This window comes from Phyllobates terribilis, unplaced genomic scaffold (assembly GCF_046119375.1).
Source record: "Phyllobates terribilis strain yellow unplaced genomic scaffold, ASM4611937v1 Scaffold_3__8_contigs__length_932513732, whole genome shotgun sequence".
Classification (NCBI taxonomy): domain Eukaryota; kingdom Metazoa; phylum Chordata; class Amphibia; order Anura; family Dendrobatidae; genus Phyllobates; species Phyllobates terribilis.
The window spans coordinates 448513100-448533757 of NW_027362763.1; the positions used below are offsets into that span (position 1 = coordinate 448513100).

At 44.1% G+C, this 20658-nt stretch overlaps 1 protein-coding gene across 4 annotated transcripts in view; it reads right to left on the reverse strand.

Moving 5' to 3' along the window:
* Positions 1-20658, reverse strand: part of FAXC (failed axon connections homolog, metaxin like GST domain containing) — an 84383-nt gene that overhangs the window by 12466 nt on the left and 51259 nt on the right. For all 4 annotated transcript variants that reach the window (XM_073675746.1, XM_073675748.1, XM_073675744.1 and 1 more), the window contains one exon: positions 13773-13889. In XM_073675746.1, coding sequence (XP_073531847.1) covers positions 13773-13889 — 117 coding nt within the window. The remainder of the gene's footprint in view (positions 1-13772; positions 13890-20658) is intronic.

Below are 20658 nucleotides of genomic sequence, written 5' to 3' on the forward strand. Positions count from 1 at the left end.
GGGGGTTGACCCACACTGGGATTACTGGAACAGGCAGGTTAGGCTGGCACAGACTGGTGGATGTAAGCAAACACGGCAGGTATGCAGATGGGTGGATACAGGCGAGTATGCAGGCAGGGAGGTACTGGCCGAAAGGACGGGCTGGAGCACAGAAAGGTTAAGACCCAGTACAGACTGGGTCACAGAACCGCAGATGCGGTAGACAACCACAGCAGAGAGGGAACGCCCAAAGCGGTGGGCAAGAACAGAGCAGGACGGGGCTGCAGGAGCAGCGAGCACAAGCAGGGCAGGACAGGACTGCCGGAGCAGCGGGCAGAAGCAGGGCAGGACAGGACTGCCGGAGCAGCGGGCAGAAGCAGGGCAGGACAGGACTGCCGGAGCAGCGGGCAGAAGCAGGGCAGGACAGGACTGCCGGAGCAGCGGGCAGAAGCAGGGCAGGACAGGACTGCCGGAGCAGCGGGCAGAAGCAGGGCAGGACAGGACTGCCGGAGCAGCGGGCAGAAGCAGGGCAGGACAGGACTGCCGGAGCAGTGAACAAAAGGGTCAGAGCGGAGCAAGGCTGCCGGAGCAGTGAGCAAAAGGGTCAGAGCGGAGCAAGGCTGCCGGAGCAGTGAGCAAGGAGTCAGAGCAGGACGGACAGGGCTCTGTTCACACGGAACAGACAGGAAGGGAAAGGCAGAGCCAGATACCCACAGGGTATTTGCAGTGAAGTAGCAAGTGGACCACAAACTCACAAACGGGAGTACAGAGACAACAAGCAGGAGTTAGGTACGAGTTCAGACTCTGCAGAAAAAGGAAAGGAACGGACATAGAGGCAAAACAGGTAAAGGATAGGAGAGAGTTCAGACTGGAACTGAGTGTACGAAAGAGACCGACACTGCAGCGGGATACAGGAGCGGGTCTGGGAATACGGCCCCCAGAGAGGCGGGACGAACAGGCAAGGAGCGTGTTCAGACAGGACAGACAAGATACAGGAACGGATCTAGGTAATCGGCCCCTAGAAGGCGGGAGGAACAGGCTAGGAGCGTGTTCAGACAGGCCTGGAAATACAGCCTCCAGGAAAGGCAGCAGGCAAGAGTACACAGACAGGACTCAGTTCAGACACGGGAACTGACACCGCAAGGCAGGAGACATAGACAGGACTCAGTTCAGACAGGAACAGATACCGCAAGGCAGGGACACAAACAGGACTCTGTTCAGACGGGAACAGATACCGCAAGGCAGAGACACAAACAGGACTCTGTTCAGACGGGAACAGATACCGCAAGGCACAGACAGGCAGATCTAGGAATACGGCCCTTAGAAGGCGAAAGAACAGGCAAGAAGCGTGTTCACAAGAACAGACCACAGTTCAGACACAGAACTGGAAAACAGGCAGGAAAACAGGATAGGACCTGGCATGTCAGAGACAAAAAGCCGACTGACAGGACACAATGCTCAGGCGCCATCTTGAGGAAGAAGGTGGTATAAATACCCAAAGATGGACAGCAATAGGCTGAAGGTGCAACAGGGGCGTGTCCGCAGCAGGTACAAGAAACAGGAAGTTCAGCGGGCGTCGCCCTATGCAGCCAAAACAGACAAACAGACAGCAAGGAGGGAAGCCAGAGAGACATTCTGGACTGGAGATCAAGTGCGCGCTCTTGCACAGTGGGAGATGGACCACCATGCAAGGACGCCGCCAGGTATGTTACAGTACCCCCCCCCCTTACGCCCCCTCTTCTTCAGGCCTGCCAGAATCTTCCGCAGGGAATTCGAGGACCAGTCGTTCACTTCAAGGAGATCACTTCCACTGTCCACAGGAAAAATTGATCTCATCTGGTTAGCTAGGATGCTACCTCCTATCCAGCCATCCTTAGCAACAGACGAAACGGGTGGAGTACCAGGAACAGCACACAAGGAAGTCTCTCTCCACATATTTTCAGGTGGCACCCCAGAGGGTACAGGAGACAACTGGAAGTCCCTCACCGGGTTGGAGGGGGACAGAGACTTGGGGGTAATCTCTGCTTCGAGGTACATCTTGTCAAGCTCACAGGAAGAAATAGACGGGTTATCAGGTACATAATGAGGAAAAGTCACTGTCTCTTTATTATCTGGTGGTACCCCGGAGAATTCAGGAAACAACTGGAGGTCCTCCGCCGGGTCAGAAGAGTGCAGAGGCTCAGAGAAAACATCTGCTTCAGAGTACACTAGGTCGGACTCACTGGAGGAAGCAGGCGAGGTATCGGGTACCGAGTATAGGAAAGTCTCTGTCCATTCACCACCAGGTGGCACCCCGAAGGGTTCTGGAGACAACTGGAGGTCCTCCGCCTGGTCAGAGGGGTGTAGAGACTCAAGGGTAACCTCTGCTTCAGAGTACACAAGGTCGGACTCACTGGACGAAGCAAGCGAGGTATCAGATCCAGGATATAGGAAAGTCTCTGTCCATTCACCACCAGGTGGCACCCCGAAGGGTTCTGGAGACAACTGGAGGTCCTCCGCCTGGTCGGAGGGGTGTAGAGACTCGGGAGTAACCTCTGCTTCGGAGTACACTAGGTTGGACTCACTGGACGAAGCGAGCGAGGCATCAGGTACAGAGTAAAGGAGAGTCTCTGTCCTTTCGCTACCAGGTAGCACCCCGAAGGGTTCTGGAGACAACTGGAGGTCCTCCGCCTGGTCGGAGGGGTGTAGAGACTCGGGAGTAACCTCTGCTTCGGAGTACACTAGGTTGGACTCACTGGACGAAGCGAGCGAGGTATCAGGTACAGAGTATAGGAGAGTCTCTGTCCTTTCGCTACCAGGTAGCACCCCGAAGGGTTCTGGAGACAACTGGAGGTCCTCCGCCTGGTCGGAGGGGTGTAGAGACTCGGGGGTAACTACCACTTTGGGGTACCCATTGTCAGGCTCACAGGACGAAGCGGACAAAGTATCGAGTACCGAGTGTAGAGAAGTCTCTCTCCATTTGTCATCGAGTGGTATCCCGGAGGATTCAGGAGGCAACAGGGGGTCCTGCGCCAGGTAGTAGAGGTGCACAGACTCAGAGGTAACCACAGCTTTGGAGCATCCTTGGACATGCACACCGGTTAAAGTGGGTGAAGCATCTGATGCCGGGTGCAGGAAGTTCTCCTGTGTGGAGTCTGGATGGGCAGAAGTCTCTTCGGGCAGGAGAACCGGAGCACTACCCACGCACATTACCCGTTGGGGCTTCTCCGGGATACAGGGAGATGAAGCTTCAGTAGGGACTTCAAGGTTGGGGTCAGGAGGTCTCAGGGAGGACAGACCCTGGCGTGACGGCTTGCCTCTACGTCTAGCACGTCTGGACTGCCTCTTGAGGTTGGGAGAAGTATTCCGGAAAGCGTAGTCACCCTGTGAGGATTCTGGGTGGGCAATAGTCTCATTGGGCTGGAGGACTATTGCGCTACCCACACACATTACCCATCGGGGCTGCTCCGGGATATTGGGAGGTGAAGCTTCAGCAGGAGCCTCCGGGTTAGGATCATCGAAGACCATTAGAAAGGCCACCAGGAAGGCCATTAGGTCCAGGAGGATCGGATCCTGTGTTTCATATAGGGGGTTGATCCATTCCAAGGCATCACCCGCCAGGTAAGACATAATGAATGCCACCTTAACCCGATCGGTGGGAAAACATAGAGGGTAGAACTTGAAGTGTAGCATGCATTGCTCCACAAATGCACGACTTTGTCTTGGATCCCCATAGTAACGTGGCGGATCCGCAGGAACGAGAGCAGATAGATCCATCTGGACGGGTGCGTAATTCGCCTGGAACTCAGCTGAGAAAAAAAAAATAAATTTTATTTATTTATTTTTAATGCATGTATTCGCTGGAAAACTTCTCAGAGAGCGAAGGCCGTGGGGCTCAACGGGAACCATGGCCTGAGCATGCTGTTATGCACACGCTCGGACTGACTGGCGTGTGCGGGTGTTGTGGTTCCACTGGACCATGGACCGGAGAGTGCCTGGAGGGGCGTGACTAAGTATCTGGCCGATCCGACCAAGGTGGCACGACGGCATACGACGCCAGTGCACCAGGGAGAAACCGGGCAGAGGGACCAGGTGCTACTCCAGGTCAAACTCCGGACACGGGGGTTGACCCACACTGGGATTACTGGAACAGGCAGGTTAGGCTGGCACAGACTGGTGGATGTAAGCAAACACGGCAGGTATGCAGATGGGTGGATACAGGCGAGTATGCAGGCAGGGAGGTACTGGCCGAAAGGACGGGCTGGAGCACAGAAAGGTTAAGACCCAGTACAGACTGGGTCACAGAACCGCAGATGCGGTAGACAACCACAGCAGAGAGGGAACGCCCAAAGCGGTGGGCAAGAACAGAGCAGGACGGGGCTGCAGGAGCAGCGAGCACAAGCAGGGCAGGACAGGACTGCCGGAGCAGCGGGCAGAAGCAGGACAGGACTGCCGGAGCAGCGGGCAGAAGCAGGGCAGGACAGCACTGCCGGAGCAGCGAGCAGAAGCAGGGCAGGACAGGACTGCCGGAGCAGCGGGCAGAAGCAGGGCAGGACAGGACTGCCGGAGCAGCGGGCAGAAGCAGGGCAGGACAGGACTGCCGGAGCAGCGGGCAGAAGCAGGGCAGGACAGGACTGCCGGAGCAGTGAACAAAAGGGTCAGAGCGGAGCAAGGCTGCCGGAGCAGTGAGCAAAAGGGTCAGAGCGGAGCAAGGCTGCCGGAGCAGTGAGCAAGGAGTCAGAGCAGGACGGACAGGGCTCTGTTCACACGGAACAGACAGGAAGGGAAAGGCAAAGCCAGATACCCACAGGGTATTTGCAGTGAAGTAGCAAGTGGACCACAAACTCTCAAACGGGAGTACAGAGACAACAAGCAGGAGTTAGGTACGAGTTCAGACTCTGCAGAAAAAGGAAAGGAACGGACATAGAGGCAAAACAGGTAAAGGATAGGAGAGAGTTCAGACTGGAACTGAGTGTACGAAAGAGACCGACACTGCAGCGGGATACAGGAGCGGGTCTGGGAATACGGCCCCCAGAGAGGCGGGACGAACAGGCAAGGAGCGTGTTCAGACAGGACAGACAAGATACAGGAACGGATCTAGGTAATCGGCCCCTAGAAGGCGGGAGGAACAGGCTAGGAGCGTGTTCAGACAGGCCTGGAAATACAGCCTCCAGGAAAGGCAGCAGGCAAGAGTACACAGACAGGACTCAGTTCAGACACGGGAACTGACACCGCAAGGCAGGAGACATAGACAGGACTCAGTTCAGACAGGAACAGATACCGCAAGGCAGGGACACAAACAGGACTCTGTTCAGACGGGAACAGATACCGCAAGGCAGAGACACAAACAGGACTCTGTTCAGATGGGAACAGATACCGCAAGGCACAGACAGGCAGATCTAGGAATACGGCCCTTAGAAGGCGAAAGAACAGGCAAGAAGCGTGTTCACAAGAACAGACCACAGTTCAGACACAGAACTGGAAAACAGGCAGGAAAACAGGATAGGACCTGGCATGTCAGAGACAAAAAGCCGACTGACAGGACACAATGCTCAGGCGCCATCTTGAGGAAGAAGGTGGTATAAATACCCAAAGATGGACAGCAATAGGCTGAAGGTGCAACAGGGGCGTGTCCGCAGCAGGTACAAGAAACAGGAAGTTCAGCGGGCGTCGCCCTATGCAGCCAAAACAGACAAACAGACAGCAAGGAGGGAAGCCAGAGAGACATTCTGGACTGGAGATCAAGTGCGCGCTCTTGCACAGTGGGAGATGGACCACCATGCAAGGACGCCGCCAGGTATGTTACATAAACTGGGCAAAAGGGAAGAGGGCACCCCTGTCTAGTGCCATTAGACAGGGAAAATCTTTGTGACAAAGAACTATTGGAATAGACACGAGCTGATTGAGCAGAATACATTGACTTAATTAGGTTGAGAATATTACCCTTGAGACCAAATTTTTGTAGTGTGTTAAATAGGAATGGCCAGTAGACCCTGTCGAAAGCCTTCTCTGCATCCAGTGCAAGGAAGGCCGAAGGAAGATTGGCACGCTCAACTAGGGTAATGAGATTGACTGCTCTTCTGGTGGCATCGGCAGTATTTCTGCCAGGAATTAAACCCGCCTGATCCTCATGCACCAATTTACCGATATGAATTTTTAATCTTTCCGCAGCCAACTTCGCTAAAATTTTTGTATCCGAATTTAGGAGGGATATGGGCCTATAGTTCTTTGTGTCGAGTGGGTGACCTTTTTCTTTTGGGATTATGGTTATTATCGCTTCAAGCATATCCTGAGGAAGATAGGCCTGTTGTGTTGTATGGTTGGCTAATTTGGTTAGGTAGGGAACTAAACGAGTTTCAAAAGTTTTATATAGCTCATTCTGTAGTCCATCGGGGCCTGGAGATTTGCCCAGTTTAAGTCCTTTGATTACTCCCGAAATCTCTTTCGGTAAATATGGGAGGTTCAAATCTTGTAGGTCTTGGTCGGTTAGTGTGGGTAAATGTAGTTTGTGTAAATAATTATTAATGTCTGAATCAGAAGGTTTTGAGAAGCTTGGATCATCTTTTAGGTTATATAGGGAATTATAAAAATTTGCAAAAACTTTGACTATATCTTTAGGATGGTTATAGGAATGGCCTAGGGGGTCTCTAATCTCGCTAATACGTGACTTAGTTTTGTAATGTCTAATCTTAGCTGCAAGCAGTTTCGATGGTTTGTCATCAGAGAAATAGTACCTAGATTTAGTAGTCTGTATAAATTTGTCATACTCGGTGGTCAGGAGAGATTTAAGGTTTGTTCTCAATTTAAGGATATCTTTTGAATAGTCAAATGAAGGATTGGAGACTTGTTTTTGCTCTAAAGCATAAATTTCATGAACTAATTTTTGAGTTTTTTCTCTATTAGATTTGTTTAGTTGTGAATTTAATTGTATAAGCTTGCCTCTAAGTACTGCCTTGAAGGCCGACCAAAGTGTGAATATAGAGATATCATCAGTGTCATTCTCATTGAAGTAGTTCTGGATGGCTTTGTCGATTTCTTTTTTGTAGACAGGATGGTTATAGAGGAAACTATTATTACGCCAGATTTTTTCTACAATGGTATTTTGGGGTTTGTTACTTCGAATATTACAGGTGAGTGATCTGACCACACTCTGGGTGCTATTAGTATATTTTTAAATTTAGGAAGTGAGAATATGTTAGTGAGAATTAGATCTATCCTAGAGTGGGAATTGTGAGTACCAGAGTAATGAGTGAATTCCAGGGAAGACGAATGAAGGCATCTAAAAACGTCGTATAAATCCATTTTGAGCAACCATGGGCCTAGTGAGGAAGATTGACGCCTTGACTTGTTAGAAGAGTCCAGGAGAGAATTTGGTACAATGTTAAAGTCTCCGAAGAGAATTAAATCACCTTGTTTATTTTGGGTAATAGTACGCATTATTTTATTCAGGAAGGATATTTGGCCTTGGTTGGGTACATATACATTAGCGAGGGTAAAAATTTGGTGGTTCAGTTTGCAGATTAATATAATATACCTCCCATTTGGATCTTTAAGGCTTGAGATTAATTCAAACGAGACAGAATTTTTGATTAACAGGGCTACTCCCCACTTTTTCTTGATATTATTGGCGTAAAATATATTTTGGAATTCTTTATGAGCGAAATGGGGTGGCTTGACAGAGGAGAATTTAGTTTCCTGGAGAGCTACTATATCAGCATTATAGTCCTTAATTGTCTTCCAGGCAAAGAAACGGCGCTGTGGAGTATTGAGGCCATTGACATTATGTGTTAGAAATCTAAGTGACATGACTTATACTGTACAAGCAATGGTAAAAGCTCAATATTTGGTGAAATAAAATCGTCCATAGTTTTTTCCAAAGCATGTTTTCAAAAATTAACTATAAAATGTCCAGAAAGAATATAAATCAGATCAAGTCTACAACCTTAGACAAAGATAGAAATTAAATAATAATAAAAAAAAAAAAAAAAAAACTTAACTTGAGCGATAAAATACCTCAATACAGGTCTAAGTCCAGTAACTAAATACCAAGTTCCAAACAAGGAGGGACTAACGTTTCGATGATGACCTCCTAGGCGGGACTAAAGTTATGGCCTAATGCCTCAGCCCATTAATTAGATTGGAACGTCAGGTGATGTTAATTCCTAGGTCCCTGAAGAGTTTACCCCCATCCGCAATGTCAGAAATACTGTAATTTTTCCCCTGGTGGTAAAACAGGACCTTTGTGGGGTTGAATCCCCATTTATAGGGGATCTGATTATTTCGTAATACGTCGGTGACCTTTGTTAGGTTTTTACGTTGGGTCATTGTCTCTCTCGACAAGTCAGCAAAGATCTTGATGGAGTCGTATGGTTTAGGGAAGGATTTTTTGTGCCTAAGAAACTCCATGAGCTGCTCTTTAGTCTGGTAAAAATGGAACTTAGTGATAACGTCCCTTGGGACATCAGGTTTCAGGTGTTTAGGCTTAGGAAGCCGATGTGTCCTGTCCAGTGTTACTTCTAGGTCAGATAAAGATGGAATTGCCGTTCTAATCAAATTTTTGATGTAGGGGGCAAGTTGGTCAGATTTGACAGACTCTGGTATAGCTCTGAATTTTAAGTTCTGTCGTCTACCTCTGTCCTCCAGGTCAGTGAGCTTATTTATTACTGTTCTAAATTCCTCCTTGAGGAGGTGGTACTCTTTTTCTAGTCTGTTATTTTTTTGCTCCAATTCAAAGATCTCAGACTCAGTCTTATCTATTTTGTTGGTAACTGAGTCGATTTGTTTCTGAAGTTTATCATACCTAGTGTCGAAGTCAATGCGAAGGGACTCCTTGAAGGCAGAGAATATCCCTTTAAAATATGATTGGTCAATTGGCTGTTTCCAATCAAAATTCTGCAACGGGTCCGTAACTTCTAAAGATGGAGGGCTGTCTGTCCTTATCCGTTGCTTAGGAGGACTAGTTATAAGGGACGAGTCTTCATCTGAGTCAGAACTCTCCTGCACTGTCGGTTTTTGTGCAGATGCTAGTTTAAAGGCCGACTCCTTCCTTTTTTCTCTCCTTTGTTTCTGGGGATCAAATTCTGGATTTGTGGAGTCATCAGATTTCATGCCTCGATCCCTTGACCTTGAGTCATTATCACTCTGTTTAGTAGGGGATCTAGATCTATTCCTATGTGGGTTTCCTAGTTGAGCTGAGTCTTTATAAGTGGGTTTGGATTTATCTAGCTTGGATTTCTGGGACGCCATGGTTTTCAGAGAGCCTTCCCAAATATTAGAGTTTACATTGATATATTGTAGATATATGCAAATATGTCTATACTACTTATCAGTTACACAGTAAGACAAGGATGATCAAATGAGTAAATAGGAGAGTAAGTCTCAGGTGGTAAATTTAGATAAACAATTACTCAATAACACAAAAGTACGACACTAGTAACAATACCCCAGATATAGTATAGGAAAATCGTTTTATACTAAGCAATGGCAAATTATCAAGCTATATGTGCAATGGGCAGTTAAGGCAAACAGTTGTATTAATTACTTTACAGAGGAATAAGAACAGGAAAGAGTTAAGATAGAGAAGAAGTGAGAATGACTATCACAATATAAGACCTAATCCAAGGCTTCAGTGAGAGGTCAGTCCTGATTACGATCATCTAAGGGTTGAGGAGTCCAGATTCCTTTTTCAGTGGTTTTAGAGTAGAAGGTTCAGCAGATATATAAATGCATAAAATCCGTGAAATAAGAATTTTCCAGAGTCCAGTTCAGAGATTATTTGACAGACTCCTGTCAGAATCACAGCAGTGTAGTGCTGAGGTAAATCGCCGCCGCCATTTTGTGATCTTCACTCCAGGCTCTGGATAATCGCGTCAAATGGCGGGCGGCCCAATCTGTGTAACTCCGGTATCTTCCAGGTGTTAGGAGGCTTCCAGGATAATGGAGATAGTATAATGGATAACAGTAATCCTTCAGTATATTAAGGGCAATGAGGTAATGGTCCGACAGCAGCAGGGCTACTGTTACAACTGCGGATGGGATGCGGCGGGTTAAATCAGGATATAAGTGGTATCCAAAGGATCCAAAGGGATCAGGAGGACATCCCAGACGATGATCTGTCGTTGTGGTGGGAACCAAACCCCTATAAGGGGTAAAATCCTGTAGGTTTAAGGCTGGATGGCAAGAGCTTCAGCTACACACGTCCTCTCTCCATGAGCTCCAGGCCACACCCCCGGTTTCTGCTGTTTTGGTATGTCAGGCGCTCTGCAAATGTGACAATGGCATACACAATCTATTCCAGACAAATTTACGCTCCAAATATCAAATAGTGCTCTTTCCTTTCCAAGCCCTGCCATATGCCCAAACAGCAGTTTATGACAACATATGGAGTATCTTTGTATTCGGAAGAAATTGCATAACAAATTATGGGGTCCGTTTTTTCCTATTACCCATTGTGAAAATTATAAATTTGAGGCTAAAACAATTTAGCAGAAAAAAAAATATTTTTATTTTCACATCCACACTTTAGAAAGTTCTGTGAAGCACCTACGGGTTCAACAAGCTCAACAGACCATTAGATGAATTCTATGATGGGTCTAGTTTACAAAATGGGGTCACTTAAGGGGGTTTCTGCTGTTTTAGTACCTCAGGGGCTCTGCAAATGAGACATGGTGTCTGCAACCTATTCCAGACAGATTTACATTCCAAATACCAAATGTGGTTTCTTCCGAGCCCTGCTGTGTGTCCAAACAGAACTTTTTAACTTTATGTGGGGTATTGTCAGACTCAGAAGAAAGTAGGTAACAAACTATCTGGTTCGCTTTTTGATGTTACATCTTAAAAACTGAAAAATTTAAAGCTAAATAAGATTTTTGTGAAAAAAATTAAAATTTTCAATATGACGACCTAATGTTATCAAATTCAGTGTGGTATCTGTGGGTTCAAATTGCTCACTATTCCTCTGGAAAAATCCTTGCAGGGTGTACAGTCATGGCAAAAAGTTTTGAGAATGACACCAAAATTATATTTTCACATGATCTGCTGGCCTCTGGTTTTTATTAGTGTTTGTCTGATGTTTATATCACATACAGAAATATAATTGCAATCATATTATGAGTAGCAATAGGTTATATTGACAGAATGAGTTAATGCAGCAAGTCAATATTTGCAGTGTTGCCCCTTCTTCTTCAAGACCTCTGTAATTCTCCCTGGCATGCTCTCAATCAACTTTTGGACCAAATCCTGACTGATAGCAGTCCATTCTTGCATAATCAATGCTTGCATTTTGCCAGAATTTGTTGGTTTTTGTTTGTCCACCCGTCTCTTGATGATTGACCACAAGTTCTCAATGGGATTAAGATCTGGGGAGTTTCCAGGCCATGGACCCAAAATCTCTATGTTTTGTTCCATGAGCCATTTAGTTATCACCTTTGCTTTATGGCAAGGTGCTCCATCACGCTGGAAAAGGCATTGTTGGGCGCCAAACTGCTCTTGGACGGTTGGGAGAAGTTGCTCTTGGAGGACATTCTGGTACCATTCTTTATTCATGGCTGTGTTTTTAGGCAAGACTGTGAGTGAGCCGATTCCCTTGGCTGAGAAGCAACCCCACACATGAATGGTTTCAGGATGCTTTACAGTTGGCATGAGACAAGACTGGTGGTAGCGCTCACCTCTTCTTCCCCGAATAAGCTGTTTTCCAGATGTCCCAAACAATCGAAAAGGGGATTCATCAGAGAAAATGACTTTTCCCCAGTCCTCAGCAGTCCACTCCCTGTACCTTTTGCAGAATATCAGTCGGTTCCTGATGTTTTTTCTGGAGAGAAGTGGCTTCTTTGCTGCCCTCCTTGAAACCAGCCCTTGCTCAAAGAGTCTCCGCCTCACAGTGCGTGCAGAAGCACTCACACCAGCCTGCTGCCATTCCTGAGCAAGCTCGGCACTGCTGGTAGTCCGATCCCGCAGCTGAAACAGTTTTAAGATACGGTCCTGGCGCTTGCTGGTCTTTCTTGGGCGCCCTGGAGCCTTTTTGACAACAATGGAAGGTCTCTCCTTGAAGTTCTTGATGATGCGATAGATTGTTGACTGAGGTGCAATCTTTGTAGCTGCGATACTCTTCCCTGTTAGGCCATTTTTGTGCAGTGCAATGATGGCTGCACGTGTTTCTTTAGAGATAACCATGGTTAACTGAAGAGAAACAATGATACCAAGAACCAGCCTCCTTTTAAAATGTCCAGTGATGTCATTCTTACTTAATCATGACTGATTGATCACCAGCCCTGTCCTCATCAACACCCACACCCGTGTTAATGGATCAATCACTAAAACGATGTTAGCTGCTCCTTTTACGGCAGGACTGCAATGATGTTGAAATGTGTTTTGGGGGTTAAAGTTCATTTTCTGGGCAAATATTGACTTTGCAAGTACAGTAATTGCTGTTAAGCTGATCACTCTTTGACATTCAGGAGTATATGCAAATTGCCATTACAAAAAATGAAGCAGTAAACTTTGGAAAAATTACTATTTGTCTCATTCTCAATACTTTTGGCCATGACTGTAGTTTCTAAAATGGGGTCACTTGTGGGGGTTTCTGCTGTTTGGGTGTTTTAGGGGTCTGCAAATATGACATGGTGCCCGCAATCTATTTCAGACAAATTTGTGTTACAAAATTCAAATGGTGCTGCTTCCCTTCCGAGCCCGGCCGTTTGTGGTTTCTGGCCACGAGGGGTGTCAGAATGCTGAGAAGAAACTAGATAACAAATTGTGAGGTCCATTTTCTTGTGCTATTCCTAATGGGGCTAACGCAACATTTTACAGTAAAAATAACATTTTTTTCTTTTTTTATCCGACTTTGGATTAATTCTTGAGTAGCACCTGAAGGGTTAAAAAAAATCCTGACAGCAGTTTTGAAGTATTTCAGGGGTGCTGTTTTTAAAATGGTATCACTTTTGGACAGTTTCCAATATATAGGCCACTCAAAGTCCATTTAAATCTGAATAGGTCCCTCAAAAAAACAAGTTTTGTAAATTTCTTGAAAAAATGAGAAATTGCTGCTAAACTTTTAACCCTTCTAACATCCTAACAAAATAAAATGACATTTGAAAAATGATGCAGATGTTAAGTAGTCATATGGTAAATGTTATTTATTAATTATTTTGTACAACATGACTAACTGGTTTAAGGATATGTCGATTGAAAGTTTGAAAATTGTGAATTTTTCAAAATGTCTGCCAAAATGTTGGTATTTTCACAAATAAACGCAAAACATATTGACCTAAATTTACCACAAACATAAAGTACAATGTGTCATGAAAAAAAAACAATTTCAGAATCACTGGGATATGTTGAAGCGTTCCAGAGTTATTACCACATGTAGTGACATTGGTCAGATCTCAAAAATTTGGCCTGGTCATTAAGGTTAAAATTGGCACGGTCACTAAGGGGTTAAGACAGCGATGACTTTAGAATATTCGTCTTTTTTTCAACAAATGTAATCATAACTATGTTCTTCTTGTCAAAATGGAAACTATCTCCCCTTTTCTCATCATTTTAACGAGGTACTAAAGATGGTGTAATAAATGGTGTAAAACATTGATAAATTTAGCTGACGCATTTACAACAATGAAATTAGTGCAAATTTTGAAAGGGCACAAATGCAATGATAAATGTCCGCCAATTAACTTAATGACTCTTTTAACTTGATATTAAATAAGTAGTCCATATGTACAGTATATGGGAGATACTGGTTATATATGGTAACATTAGTCCATATTCACAGAATATAACATTACAGTTGACATATTCTCCTTCGCACTTGTATTTACCTTTTATTAGTCTTTCTGGTCTTGTTCCCGGTAAAGTCCACATTGCCTGAGCCAAATGTCCAAAGACAGTAGCATCTAAGCTTGAAAACTTTGGTCCCATGAGATACTTTTTATCACCTAGAGAAAATCAAGTATTTCTTTTAGAATTTGTCTTTAAAGGGAACCTGAGAGCTGATTCATGCTGACTGAACCACAAGCAGCATAAATCAAAGTTTCCATCATTTCAGTAAGGTATGTTGTTTCACAGAAAACACTGAAAAGCTGTCTGATGTCTGAGGACCACAAGTCTCAGATGACTAGTCCAAGAGGCTGGTCTCCGCCCCACTCTCCTGGTACACATCTGGTACACATCTGGTAAAATAAAGATAATGTGGCCAACTCCATTAACTCATTCTGCAGCCAGCGATACACAGTGTAATACAGAGGATATAAGAGGCAAACTTTGCAAAATATTTAATAAAACCCAATTGCAAAAATTATTTTTAGCCCCAATTGTATGCATTTAAGTAAGAAAAAAATGGCCACAAAGTTGGACAACTCCTTTAAACATACCTGGGTGAAATTATGCAGTCAGGGTCTGAATCAGGCAGCATCATTGTTCAGTAGTTAGCACTGTTGCTTTGCAGCGCTGGGGTAGTGGGTTCAAGTCCCACCAAGGACAACATCTGCAAGGAATTTGTATGTTCTCCCCGTGTCTGTGTAGATTTCCTCTGGGTATTCAGGTTTCTTCCCACACACCATAGACATACTTACAGTGGCATACCGCCAATGGCAGCAGGCCACGCGGCCGCTATGAGGCCCATGAGCCGGGGGATGGTGCCAGCGCTGGCACTGGACCTCCTCTGCCTGTCTTTACACGTTCAACTGTATAGGCATTTGGGATGACGATACAGCTGACACTCCCTCTCCCATCATTCCCCCTTGGCGTCTGACGTCTCAGAGCAGCAGGTGCGATTACATCACTACATGGCGACCGCTGTCCTGGGATGTGCAGGCACTATAGAATGCTTGCTGCAGAGACCGGAGCAGCGGGGGAACAAGGAGTCAAGGTGAGAATTGTTTTGGGTTTTTCAATCAGTGACTATATTGTGGTGGCCATAATACTGTATGAAGTTCTATGGGGTGCATTATACTGTATGAAGGACTATGGGGAGTGCATTATACTATATGGAAGACTATGGAGAGTGCATTATACTGTATGGAGGACTATGGGGGCGCCTTATACTATATGGAGGACTATGGGGTACATTATACTGTATGGAGGACTATGGGGAGAGCATTATACTGTATGGAGGACTATTGGGAGTGAATTATACTGTATGGAGGACTACAGGGTACATTATACTGTATGGAGGACTATGGGGAATGCCTTATACTATATGGAGGACTATGAGGTACATTATACTGTATGGAGGACTATGGGGAGTGCATTATACTGTATGGAGGACTATTGGGAGTGAATAATACTGTATGGAGGACTACGGGGTACATTATACTGTATGGAGGACTATGGGGAGTGCATTATACTATATGGAGAACTATTGGGAGTGAATTATACTGTATGGAGGACTATGGAGTACATTATACTGTATGGAGGACTATGGGTAGTGCAGTATACTATATGGAGAACTATGGCGTGCATTATACTGTATGGAGGACTATGGGGAGTGCATTGTACTGTGTGGAGGACTATGGGGGTACCTTATACTATATGGAGGACTATGGGGAACATTATACTGTATTCAGGACTATGGGGAGTGCCTTATACTATATGGAGGACTATGGGGTACATTATACTGTATGGAGGACTATGGGGAGTGCATTATACTGTATGGAAAACTATTGGGAGTGAATTATACTGTATGGAGGACTACGGGGTACATTATACTGTATGGAGGAATATAGGGAGTGCATTATACTATATGGAGAACTATGGGGTACATTATACTGTATGGAGGACTATGGGGAGTGCATTATACTGTATGGAGGACTATTGGGAGGGAATTATATTGCATGGAGGACTACGGGGTACATTATACTGTATTCAGGACTATGGGGAGTGCCTTATACTATATGGATGACTATGGGGTACATTATACTGTATGGAGGACTATGGGGAGTGCATTATACTGTATGGAGGACAATTGGGAGTGAATTATACTGTATGGAGGACTACGGGGTACATTATACTGTATTTATGACTATGGGGAGTGCATTATACTATATGGAGAACTATGGGGTGCATTATACCATATGGAAGACTATGGGGGTGCATTATACCATATGGAAGACTATGGGGGGTGCACTATACTATATGGAAGACTATGGGGAGTGCATTATACTGTATGGAAGACTATGGGGTACATTATACTGTATGGAGGACTATGGGGAGTGCATTATACTATATGGAGAACTATGGGGTGCATTATACCATATGGAAGACTATGGGGGGTGCATTATACTTTATGAATGACTATGGGGAGTGCACTATACTATATGGAAGACTATGGGGAGTGCATTATACTGTATGGAAGACTATGGGGTACATAATACTGTATGGAGGACTATGGGGAGTGCATTATACTATATAGAGAACTATGGGGTGCATTATACCATATGGAAGACTATGGGGGTGCATTATACTTTATGAATGACTATGGGGAGTGCACTATACTATATGGAAGACTATGGGGAGTGCATTATACTGTATGGAAGACTATGGGGTACATTATACTGTATGGAGGACTATGGGGAGTGCATTATACTATATGTAGAACTATGGGGTGCATTATACTGTATGGAGGTCTATGAGCAGTGCCTTATGCTATATCGATGACTATGCGGTGCATTATACTGTACAGAGGACTATGCGGAGTGCATTATACTATATGGAGGACTATGGGTGCATTATACTATATGCAGGACTATACACTCCAATAAAGTCCAACAATAATTACTTCCCAATCATCATATAACCACAATCAGAAACTAGCGTGCTGTCGCACCAATTTCAAGAGCAGGAAGATACAAGAATAAGCAACATAATTTAAAAATTAATATTTTTATTTCAAATATTTTAAAATCAATATTTAAAATCCCAGGTACTTTCAAATTACAACCACCACCAGCCACAAACTGAATTTATTATAACTTTTATATATATTAATACTCATCAATTAATATTCTAATATTTTATTGCACTTATCCCCCTATCAAAGGTGCAAGAGGCTACAAAGTGCAAATGCCAGGTTCTCAATAACTCTTTTATACCCCTCTATACCGAAAAATGGTAATAATAATAATTCCATATATGGATAAACTGCAAGTGCCAAACTCTATTCCAATCTCAGTCATGGAGTAATCAATTATCCCGCGGTCAGACTGGGGTCTTTCATTAGTATTTCTACCGTATTAACATTAGTATGAGTATTAATGTGGAAGGTGTACTTACCGAATAACAATGTCAGAGAGTGGATGGTGGTGCTGGTCTTTACCCCGACAACGCAGTTTTGCCTTGGGCTTATACTGTATGGAGGACTATGGGGAGTGCATTATACTGTACAGAGGACTATGGGGGTACCTTATACTATACGGCGGACTATGAGGTACATTATACTGTATGGAGGACTATGGGGAGTGCATTATACTGTATGGGGGACTATTCAGAGTGAATTATACTGTATGGAGGACTACGGGGTACATTATACTGTATGGAGGACTATGAGGAGTGCATTATACTATATGAAGAACTATGGGGTACATTATACTGTATGGAGGACTATGGGGAGTGCATTATACTATATGGACAACTATGGGGTGCATTATACTGTATGGAGGTCTATGAGGAGTGTCTTATGCTATATCGAGGACAATGGGGTGCATTATGCTGTACAGAGGACTATGGGAAGTGCATTATACCATATGGAAGACTATGGGGGGTGCATTATACTTTATGAATGACTATGGGGAGTGCACTATACTATATGGAAGACTATGGGGAGTGCATTATACTATATGGAAGACTATGAGGAGTGCATTATACTATATGGAAGACTATGGGGAGTGCATTATACTGTATTGAGTACGATGGGGTGCATTATACTTTAAGGAGGACTATTGGGTGCATTATACTGTATGCAGGACTTTGTTGAGTGAATTATACTATATTGAGGACTATGGGTTGTGCATTATATGGTATGCAGAACTATGGGGTGCATTATACTGTATAGAGGACAATGCGGTGCATTATAATTTATGCAGGACCATGGAGAGTGCATTATACTTTATGGATCACTATGGGGAGTGCATTATGCTATATGGAGGATTATGGGGTGAATTATACTATATGGAAGACTATGGGAAGTGCATTATACTATATGGAGGACAATGGGCTGTGCATTATGCTATATAGACACCTATTGGGAGTGCATTATACTATATGGAGGACTATGTGGAGAGCACTATAATGTAAGGAGGATCATGGAGTCTAGTATACAATATGGATGTGCATAGAATCATAGAATGGTAGAGTTGGAAGGGACCTCCTGGGTCATCTGGTCCAACCCCCTGCTCAAAGCAGGATTCACTAAATCATCTCAGACAGATGTCTGTCCAGCCTCTGTTTGAAGACGTCCATTGAAGGGGAACTCACCACCTCTCGTGGCAGCCTGTTCCACTCATTAATCACCCTAACTGTCAAAAAGTTTTTTCTAATATCTAATCTGTGTCTCCTCCCATTTAGTTTCATCCCATTGCTTCTAGTCTTTCCTTGTGCAAATGAGAATAAAGATGATCCTTCTACAATGTGACAGCCCTTGACATATTTGTAGACAGCTATTAAGTCTCCTCTCAGTCTTCTTTTTTGCAAGCTAAACGTTCCCAAATCCTGCAACTGTTCCTCATAGGACATGGTTTGCAGACCAGTCACCATTCTGGTCGCTCTTCTCTGAACTTGCTCCAGTTTGTCTATGTCTTTTTTAAAATGTGGTGCCCAAAACTGTACACAGTATTCCAGATGAGGTCTGACCAAACAGGAGTAAAGACCGATAATGACTTCACGTGATCTAGACTGTATGCTTCTGTTAATACATCCCAGAATTGTATTTGCCTTTTTTGCTGCTGCATCACACTGTTGACTCATGTTCAGTCTATGATCTATTAGTATACCTAAGTCTTTTTCACATGTACTGTTGCTTAGCTCTATTCCTCCCATTCTGTATATGCTTTTTTCATTTTTATTGCCCAGATGTAGTACTTTGCATTTTTCCCTGTTAAAAACCATTCTGTTGGTTGCTGCCCACTGCTCCAGTTTATTTAGGTATTTTTGAATCCTCTCTCTCTCTTCTCTAGTATTAGCTATCCCTCAGCCAGTTATGAATCCACCTAACAGTTGCCTGGTCCATTGCATACTTGGTCATTTTTTCAATAAGGATGGTGTGAGATACTTTGTCAAATGCTTTGCTGAAGTCAAGATATACTATATCTACAGCATTTCCATGATCCACCCAGTCAGTGATTCTGTCATAGAAGGAAATTAAGTTAGTCTGACATGACTTGTTAGTTACAAACCCATGCTGACTCTGGTTAATCACTTCATTCTTATCCATGTACTTACATACATGTTGTTTAATAATTTGTTCAAAGATCTTTCCTGGTATAGAAGTCAGACTCACCGGCCTATAGTTCCCTGGGTCCACCTTCTTCCCCTTTTTGAAGATAGGAACAACATTTGCTCTTCTCCAGTCTTCTGGGACTTCTCCTGTTCTCCAAGAATTTTCAAAGATTATGGAGAGTGGTTCTAAAATTTCTTCTACGATCTCCTTCAGTACTCTGGGGTGTAATTCATCTGGACCTGGAGACTTGAACTCATTTATGTTAGCTAAATATTCCCTCACAATCTTTCTGTTTACAGATAACTTGGATTCCTCTATTCCTTTAAAAGGACAGTGAAGATCAGTTGATGTTACATTTTCTTTCTGAGAGAAAACAGATGCAAAATAGGAATTAAAAAGTTCGGCCTTCTCAACATCCTCTCTTACCATTTCTCCATTTTCATCCTGTAAAAATCCTATAGCATCTTTGACTTTTCTTTTACTTTTGACATACCCCCAAAATCCTTTTTTATTGCTTTTGACATCTCTTGCAAGCCTTAATTCATTGTCAGCTTTAGCTAACCTGATACGTGCCCTGCAGGATCTGCAGACTGCATTATAATCTTCTTTAGATATGCCTCCCTCTTTCCATTTAATAAACATTTCTTTCTTTCTTTTTAGCATGTGTTTAAGTTCTGTGTTCATCCATCCTGGTTTCCTTAAATGCTTCCCATTCTTCCTACTTTTCGGGATTGTTAACGATTGTGCTTTGAGAATCTCATTTTTAAAAATTTCCCATCCTTCCTGGACATTTTTGTCCTTAAGGACATCCAGCCATTGGATCCCTCCTATTCTCTTTCTGAGTCTCTTAAAATCTGCCTTTCTAAAATCTAACCTTGAAGTTTGAGTCTTCACATGTCTTCCTCCTCTAGTTATCCAAAATTCTATAATAGCATGATCGCTGCCTCCTAGCGTCCCAGCCACCTTTACCTCCTCAACCATTTCCTCCCTGTTTATAAGGATTAGATCCAAAGTAGCAGATCCCCTTGTTTTCTCCCCTACCTTTTGGAAGATAAAGTTGTCAGCAAGAGAGGATAAGAATTTGCTTGACCTGTTAGTTTTACTTGAGAGAGATTCCCAACAAATGTCTGGATAGTTGAAATCTCCCATGACCACTACGTCATATTTTTTGGAGAACTTGGTCATTTGATACATAAAGAGTTCATCCATATCTTCAGCTTGCCCAGGTGGCCTGTAGTAAATGCCTACAATGGTGTCCTTTCCGTTGTTCTCTC